Raw genomic sequence first — 9,245 nt, 5'->3', positions numbered from 1 at the left:
AAAGTTGATTAGAAGAAGGGAAGCTCTAAATGAAAAGTATCGGGAATTAGGATTTCCCGACGGCTTGGCGGTATTAAAATGCAGTTAAACCCGAGATTGTTTAATAACTGGGGGAGAAGGGGTGGTTTTACAGGCTCAGATGTGCTAAGGGAGGTGATTTTCAGCGTTTTGACTCAGTCCCCATCCACGTGAGCTGTTGTGACTAACTGGTTTGTGTATGGGACGTTTCCAGCCAGGTTTGGGGATGGATTATATGACTCCTATATGAGGATAGATGAGTTTAGATACCAGGAGCCTGCACGTGAAGAACGCAGCCCCTCGAGACTTCCTCCCCTTGCAAGACCTAATGTGAGTACTTACAAGTCGTCTGTGTTGTGTTGTGTGGCAGTGAGAGCTCTCCAGGAGTCAGAGGATCTCCCTGTGGAGAATCAGTTTAACGAGGGGGATGGTGCAGCTTTGTAGGGGTTTTATTAACCTCGTTGCTTTCCCTCAGCATAAAAATGATGTGCTGTGCTCCAGGCAGAACTTGCTGGCAGCCTCAGGAATCCCAACTTACTGTCCTGTTTTCATCAAGGGACTTCATTCAGCCAGGGTTGAGGTGCTCTGCTGTGTCACCCTGTGCACTGGGAAATCCACACACGCTTTGCTTTACCTCTGCACATTCCCATTTTAGTTTCCCTCCTGAATAAGTACCTGGAAACAGCAGAAGGAGCAGTATGGCTTTGCATGGCTGCCAAACACCTTACAAAAGTATCTTTCTGCTCTGAAAACTTGGGCATTAATTGCCACTTTGCTGCCAAAATAGCTCTTTCTGGCCTGAAGGTGTTAACACTTCTTCACCAGGGCTGTGTCCTATGAGGAGAGGCTGAGGGAGCTGGGGGTGTTCAGCCTGGAGAAGAGGAGGCTCAGGGGAGACCTTCTCACCCTCTGCAACTCCCTGACAGGAGGTTGGAGTCAGGTGGGGGTTGGTCTCTTCTCCCAGGCAACCAGCAGCAGGACAAGAGGGCACAGACTCAAGCTCTGCCAGGGGAGGGTTAGGTTGGATCTTAGGAAGAGATTTTTTAGGGAGAGAGTGCTCAGGCATTGGAATGTGCTGCCCAGGGAGGTGGTGGATTCACCATCCCTGGAGGTTTCCAGGATGAGTCTGGATGTGGCACTTAGTGCCATGGTTTGGTAACCACAGTAGGGTTGGACTTGATCTTGGAACTCTTTTCCACCCTGATCAATTCTATGGTTTTATGTGTTCCCTCAGCAGATGTGGTGTTGGGAGATCTCCCCTTGAACTAGTCCAGCAGAGCAGTGATGGTCACATTTAGTTGTGCTTTTGTACACTGATCTCTCCTTTAGATGGGTTTTAGATGGGGTTTGGCTCTTGTGGAGTTCTGGCACTAGGGAAGGAGCTTAAGCTCAAAAAAACTCTCTAAAAAGTGAAACTGGGCATTTCCCTGAGTAAGATGAAAATCATCACTTTGTGGGGTTTCATTGCAACAGATATTTGGTCTGTGCCTGCTCAGGGACTGGGGCTGTGTTTTCCCTTTTTGGCAATGCTGAGGGAGAGCAGAAGGAATTCAGAGTTTGAAGAGTAGAGTAGTGGGTTGGGTTTTTTGTTTGCAGGGATGTGGGAACGTTTCCACTGCAGTGTTTAATGGTATAACTTCAGCTGTTCATAACACAAGTCAGTCGAATGCAACTCTCCATTTACAGACAAATGTGACTGTGAATATTTTGTTTCACTGCTGTATCTTCATCTATGTTTTGTCCCTGAAGTGTTAACTTCTTAAGGTGAGATGAAGGATTGTAACATGGCCAGTTTTGCATGATCATACATCAATAACACACAACCTCAGGGGTATCATGCAAGCAGGAGCTGAGGGTGAAAATCATGAAGCTCTATTTTACTGGAAAGTGTCAGGATTCAAGTGATACTTAGCTCCCCTGCAGAAATTTTGTGTTGCCATGTAATGTTATGTGAGAATTGAGGAGTCCTGCCCATTGCTTCAGCTGAGCTGGGAGAGAGCAGGAGTCTCTCTGCTTTGAGAATACATATTTTCAGACAATATCTGATGCACTTTTGCCAAACCAGTTGTGTAGGAGTTGGATTCACTGGTTCCTTGTCAATTCAAATGAGATTTTGTGAGAGCCACTGGTGTCAGGCTGATTTCTTACCTCTATCAATAATCCCAAACCTGTGGAGCCTGTGATTTGTTAAAGAAACTGCTGAAATAAATCTGATGTGTCTCAGAAGTCATCTGACTTTGGGTGCAGCTCTGCTGGGTTCAAGTGAAGATGGATCTATATTTGTGTCTCACCATCATGTGGCAAATGATTTTGGGAGTCCTCTAAGAATGAAAATTGAGACCTTACTACTGTTGAGTCAGATCTGAAATCCAAAGCCATAGTTCCTTCCCTAAGAAACCCTGCCAGGATACATGGAATAATGAATTCCTTCTTTATTTAGGGATTCAAAGGTACAAAATGTTTGCTATGAACAGCAGCACGGGCACAGTTGTAATTCCTCCTGCCTGGAGAATATTTAACTAAGTGCTTAACCTGGCTCTGTCCTTATCCTCTCTGTTTGTTTGTAAACTTGCTGTTTGGGTCTGTGGGACTGAAGAGTCTTTAAAAAAGTCTTTCTTATCTGGGAGGTTCAGCCAAGCTCCAAGAAAAAGGCGTTTGTGCTGAGTTCCAGGGTTGGGCTGTGTTGTTTGTGTTTAAGACTCTGGCAAGGCGTTGTCTGTCCCACTGCACTGCAGTTTGGGGCTGATAGGACACAGAGGAGTGAAACTGAGCAGGATATATCCAAGGGCCCCTCATCACCATTGATAAGGACTGACTTGCTGCAGGAAATGCCTATTTTTTGGGGCTTGCTCACAAGAACTAACATTTCAAGGCAGCACCAACAAACAGACTCTTTTTAAGAGATGTGTGTAGTTGTTTTTGGCCAGAACATTCACTTCTCTTATTTACTGACCGTGCTGAGATGTTGGACTGGATGTAAGTAAAAAGGAATTTGGGTTTATTGCTGTGGGTCTGCAGGTTTATTTATATTTTTTGTAGTTATTTTGGTTTTCAGGGATTCGGTTTGGCATGTGTCTGAAATCTTTATTTTTAGATTAAAGGACAAAATGGGAAACAGATGTTGCTACTCCAGGCAGGGCTTCAGTGGTGCATGGGGTGAGACAACACCTATCAGCACCGAGTGGCAGCAAGGAGAAAAGGGAATGATTGTTGTTCTGGTAGGGAACTGACATCCAAGGAGTTCAGCATTGAGTAGAATGTGAAAAGGACAAGCTTGGAAATGTTCCTTTGTGTGTCTCATCTTCTCTGGGTTCATTTCAGGGGCAGGGAGAGGCAGTGGGTACACACTGCTGCCAGCTGAGCTGGAGTAGGAGATAGTCTTGATTAGTAAAAGCTTCCAAATCTGTCTATGGATAGTTGTGCAGCTCTCACTTCCCTCTGGTGACCAGTGACAGGACCCAAGGGAATGGCTGGAGCTGTGTCAGGGGAGGGTTAGGCTCAGGGGAGACCTTTTCACCCTCCACAACTCCCTGACAGGAGGTTGGAGTCAGGTGGGGGTTGGTCTCTTCTCCCAGGCAACCAGCAGCAGGACAAGAGGGCACAGACTCAAGCTCTGCCAGGGGAGGGTTAGGTTGGAGATTAGGAAGAGATTTTTTAGGGAGAGAGTGCTCAGGCATTGGAATGTGCTGCCCAGGGAGGTGGTGGATTCACCATCCCTGGAGGTTTTCAAGCTGAGACTGGATGTGGCACTTAGTGCCATGGTCTAGTGACCACAGTAGGGTTGGACTTGATGATCTTGGAGGTCTTTTCCAACCTGGTCGATTCTATGATTCTATATCAGGAGAAGGTTCCCCCCTTCAGAGGTGTTTGGGCACTGGAACGGGGTTAGGTTGGATATCCGGACCAGGTTATTCCCCCCGAGGCACTGAAGAGATCCCAGAGCAGTGGGCACAGCCCCAAGGCTGACAGAGCTCCAGGAGTGTTTGGCCAACACTCTCAGGCTCAGGGTGGGATCTTGGACTGTCCTGTACAGGGAGGGAGTTGAACTGGGTGATCCTCGTGGGTCTCTTCCAGCTCAGGGCATTCTACGATTCTCTATGACTTCACAGGCAGTTGTAGATAAACCCCATTTATTTTATTTCAAAGGATGGATTGTCTTGTCCTGCCCTGTCCTCCTTCTGCTGGGTCACACCAGCCATATGTCACCCCTGGCATTTCTGTGTCTTCCTTTGGCAACTTGTCTGTGCAATATTTCTGCCACTTCTCTGCACGTTCACGTTACACTGCCTCTTCCAGACAGGTGCAAGCTGCATCTGTCGTTGGCTGTGCTGCTGCACCCACAGTTAGAGCTAAACATAGCTGTTCCCTGGCTGTTTGCTGACTCGAGATAGGTATTGTGTCCTTGTTGGAGTGTTTGGCTGTCTAGGGTTTCCCTTTATGGAGTAAAAACACACTACATCTGTGCAAGGGTTGTTGCAGTGAGTTGCATTCTCTTTGTGTACCCTGTGTTTGTAACTTTACTCCAGCATTTTATATCTGTTCCCCTTTGGTGTTGCTGGTTTCGGTGTACGTGGTATTGAGTTTGTGCTTTAAAAGATAAGCTCAAGTGCTGTTTTTTTTGTTTTCTCTGTAGGTTTCTAGCAACAAAGTCATAATGAAGGATCATCCTCTGACTGGAAATCAGGTAGAGCAGTTGTTTGAGGACTCTGGGAACAGAAGGAGCAGCACTCACCAGTCTGCAGGAGTCACCAGTACAGAGAGAGCTCTTCCTGCCCTGGCAAAAGACAAACTCATAGAGAGCCTAAGCACTGTTAAAGGTGGTTGTGGTTCCTCTAAACCACCTAAAGCCATTTCCCAAGCTCCAGAACAAGCTATCAAACAGTTCAAACACCAATTATCTGCTTATGAACAGCAAGAGATCTTCAATTTCTCCGAGATTTACTTTGTGGGTCCAACTGCAAAGAAGAGACAAGGAGTCATTGGGGGTCCCAACAACGGTGGGTACGACGACGACCAAGGCAGCTACATCCACGTGCCCCACGACCACCTTGCTTACAGGTATGAAGTGCTCAAAATCATTGGCAAGGGCAGTTTTGGACAAGTTGCTAAAGTCTATGATCACAAACTCCACCAACACTTGGCCTTAAAGATGGTTCGTAACGAGAAGAGGTTCCACCGCCAAGCCGCGGAGGAAATCCGTATCCTGGAGCACCTGAAGAAACAGGATAAAACAGGCAGTATGAATGTGATTCACATGCTGGAAAGCTTCACCTTTCGGAATCACATCTGCATGACCTTTGAACTCTTGAGTATGAACCTGTACGAGCTGATCAAAAAGAACAAGTTTCAGGGCTTCAGCATCCAGCTGGTGCGCAAGTTCGCTCACTCCATCCTGCAGTGCTTGGATGCTCTTTATAGGAACAAAATCATCCACTGTGACTTGAAGCCGGAAAACATCCTCCTGAAACAGCAAGGGAGGAGTGGAATCAAGGTTATAGATTTTGGGTCCAGCTGTTTTGAACACCAAAGAGTCTACACATACATCCAGTCTCGTTTTTATCGGGCGCCGGAGGTGATCCTGGGCAGTCGCTACGGGATGCCCATAGACATGTGGAGTTTTGGCTGTATCCTGGTGGAGCTTTTAACTGGCTACCCTCTTTTTCCCGGCGAGGATGAGGGAGACCAACTGGCTTGTATGATGGAACTTCTTGGAATGCCACCTCAGAAGCTCTTGGATCAATCCAAGCGAGCCAAGAACTTCATCAACTCCAAGGGTCACCCTCGTTACTGCACGGTGACGACGCACGTGGACGGGAGAGTGACCCTCACCGGGAGCCGCTCGCGCCGCGGGAAGCTCCGGGGAGCTCCTGGCAACAAGGACTGGGTGACAGCACTGAAGGGCTGTGATGATCCCTTGTTCATAGACTTCCTGAAGGAATGCCTCAGCTGGGATCCTGCCCTACGCATGACTCCGAGTCAAGCCCTGAGGCACCCTTGGATTTGTAAACGAACGCCCAAAGCTTCCAGCGCCGATAAACCAACCCCCAAACGGATTTCTAGCTACACAGGTTCCTTCCAAGGAATAGGTTCCAAGTTGCCTCCTGTGGTTGGAGTTGCCAACAAGCTGAGGGCTAATTTGACCACCGACTCTGTCAGCACTATACCTCTTTGTACTGTGCTTCCCAAACTGGTCAGCTAGTGGGGAGTGATGGATTTCCAAAATACATCCCTTGGATTTTAACTGTGTGTCCGTGATGTGTAAGGAAATGAAATGCAGAGGGTTTTAATGGAGTTCCTTTTCATTAGAGGCTAAATCTTGGCTGTTGAGCCAAAATGGTCACACTTAAGGGCTAACTTTATCCAGTTGCTTCACTCACACCGTGGTGCAGATTCCACTGCTGGGGAGGTCACCTCAGCTGGTGGGTACAAGGACAGATGTGCTGTTTAAAAATGCTGGTTTAGAAATCCAACTCTTCCTTATCACGGTTTAACAGATCCTTTTTACTTCAGACAGCAAAGGAACTTGATTTAAAATAAGCATTTTCAGTCCTCTCCAACTAAATCTTTTTATCCTGGGGGAAAGTTTTTACATCTCTTGTCAAAAGCACAAATGCATTAAGGTAATGCAGCAGGAACATGCAAATTGCTGAAGTTGGAAGGATTTTATTGCTCTGCTTTTTCCTTATCCCGAGATTTTAAATTATACCATGGGATGTAGACACCAAAGGGATTTGGTGTTGGAAAAGAAAAGAGGTGGGAAGATTTTAAAGGAGTGTAAAAATTCCATGAAACATAGGAGATATATAAATAAAACTAATTTCTGTAACACTTGCTGATCCCCTTAAAAGTCTATGGAAAGGGAGGGGGGGAATTAGAGATCAGGTCTGGTCCATCCCAGGAATTAGAGACCAGGGCTTGTCCATCCCAGGAATTGGAGCCCAGGGCTGGTCCATCCCAGAAATTACAGGGCTGGTCTGGTCCATCCCAGGAATTAGAGACCAGGGCTGGTCCATCCCAAGTATGAACCAGTTTGTTCAGGGCTAATGATTCAATCATATGTTTCTTTGGAGCTCAGATTTCAGCCACAGTTCTGCCAGGTGTGTGTGTGTTTGTTTTTCCTGTGTTGTTCCCAAAACAAAAGTGTTGAACTTCAAGAGCTGATTTCTATACCTGTTTGAGATTCTGCTCATTGAAAAAAACAATGATCTCTTTTTTTTTTTTTTTGTGTAGAGTGAATTCCCTGGAGTTACCTGAAGCTCTTTTAATAAAATGCAAACATGCCACCCCTGTCAGACAAGTCAAAGTTCTTAAGGCTCAGGAGTATAACTAGAAATGAGGGAGAGGGGAACACACGTGAATAATGGGGAGTGTGCTCTGAAATCCAAATATCATCTGTGCAATCCAATCCTAATTGTAAAAACATAACCAGGAAAGGCTGATCAGGTGCAGGAACTGGTGGATCTGAATGAAAATATGTTGTTGGGGAGAAATGCTTTATTCCCAACTGTATTCCTTGAGGCCTTTCAGAGAGAGAGAAAATGTTCTTGAAACACATGAGCTTGTATTTCCTCTTCCCTTCTCTTCCAAGAATATGCCAAGGTGGTGTGACCTGTCGTGACAACAGCACAGCTTGTTGGGTTGTCAGTTCTTACATCCTCATAGCCTGAATCCATTCCCCAAATCATCTGCTCCCTTGCCAAGTGCCTGAGCACAGGGTTAAATACAATGTAGAGTTTTATGAACAGAAGGTTTTAATCTGAATGGCTTTTTCTGTAGCAGGTTTTGAGTGCTGAAGTGAGAAGACTCTTAGCATGCAAACAGGAGTTCCCAGGGTGATTTGGAAGGTAAGGGGAGCACATGTTTGGGGTGAGACTCTCCCTCCCAGCAGTTAGGGCTGTGTTCTGTCTCCTGTTAGGTGCAGCACTGGGGAAGTGCTGGGTGGTGGAGGCCTGTGGAAAAAGTCAGGCAGAGCCAAACTTCTCCAAACTTCTCTAAACTGAAGTTCACAGGAGGCTAAACTAAAGTTCTGGTGTCCATAGTTGTTTGAGTTTTTTTTGTTTTACAAGTGCCACTTCAAGAAGCTTAGTAACAATCATAAACTAAGAGTCTATGTGTGCAGTACCAACAGGTGTGGCATGTTCATGGGCCACTCCAGAATAACACAGGGTTGGTGTTGCTTATTGTGCTTGGCTGAGGGGAGTTTGGTTTGAAGGGAGAGCCAGGGAAGTGGATTTGGATGTGGCAAAAGACACCACTGATTTTAGTAGAATCTGTAATAGATTTGACACTTCTTTTCAAAAGGTAGAAACATTCTTCTTCTTCCTCTGCCCTCTACATTTCTTTAGCAAAATGTATGTGGTGAGTGAGGAGAAAAGAACCTTTCAGGAGCAATAGCTTGGTGGGAAAGAGGCCTGGAAAAGCACTTTGTATAAAGTCTGTAAAGGTGGTGGAGCCTGGCAGAAGGAGCAGTGTTGGTGTGCTGAGAGCTGTGCAAACAGGTCATAGAATCACAGAATCAACCAGGTTGGAAAAGACCTCCAAGATCAAGTCCAACCCTACTGTGTTTACTAGACCATGGCACTAAGTGCCACATCTAGTTTCATCTTAAAAACTTCCAGGGATGGTGAATCCACCACCTCCCTGGGCAGCACATTCCAATGCCTGAGCACTCTCTCCCTAAAAAAATCTCTTCCTAAGATCCAACCTAACCCTCCCCTGGCAGAGCTTGAGTCTGTCCCCTCTTCTCCTCCTGCTGCAGCAATTTATCCATTGAGGTTCTTTGCAATGATCACCTTTAAAACTACCACTGAAAGTAGCTTAGGGTCCTGTTTAAAGAGCTGCTCACTGCAGGCTGCAGCTCTTCTGGGTTTGTTGGGGTTTTTTTTCCTTGTTTAATACTAATAGCTGTTCTGGCTGTGAAACATATACATGATGATCTCAGCAATGTCTTGCTAATCCCAGGCACACAAACAAAAGGCTGATGCTGCACCCAGAGATCTCTGCTGAAATGATTGATACAAATCCCCTGCCTGCCAAGGTTTAATGCTGTTGTGGAAGTGGAGAGCCAAAATAATATGGAAAGATCTGCGGTGCTTGTGTGAGGCATCCAGGGAGAGTCCAAACACACTGTGCTCAGGGACTTTAATGGAAAAACCTGCAGGTTCTGCATGTGGGGAGTGCTCAGAGCTGTGGCAGTTTGGGGAACTGGACAGTGTGTTTTTGTACTT

At 46.2% G+C, this 9,245-nt stretch overlaps 1 protein-coding gene across 1 annotated transcript; it reads left to right on the top strand.

Moving 5' to 3' along the window:
- Positions 1-240: 240 nt before the first annotated feature.
- LOC103810829 (dual specificity tyrosine-phosphorylation-regulated kinase 3-like) lies at positions 241-6,217 on the top strand. The gene is made up of 2 exons (XM_009083752.1): positions 241-348; positions 4,652-6,217. Exons 1-2 carry the CDS (start codon positions 265-267, stop codon positions 6,215-6,217), a joined length of 1,650 nt encoding a protein of 549 aa, XP_009082000.1. The 5' UTR covers positions 241-264.
- Positions 6,218-9,245: the final 3,028 nt, after the last annotated feature.

Source organism: Acanthisitta chloris, unplaced genomic scaffold (assembly GCF_000695815.1).
Source record: "Acanthisitta chloris isolate BGI_N310 unplaced genomic scaffold, ASM69581v1 scaffold31451, whole genome shotgun sequence".
Lineage (NCBI taxonomy): Eukaryota > Metazoa > Chordata > Aves > Passeriformes > Acanthisittidae > Acanthisitta > Acanthisitta chloris.
The sequence above is the reverse complement of the archived record's forward strand: the minus strand, read 5'-3'. Positions and strand labels throughout refer to the sequence as shown.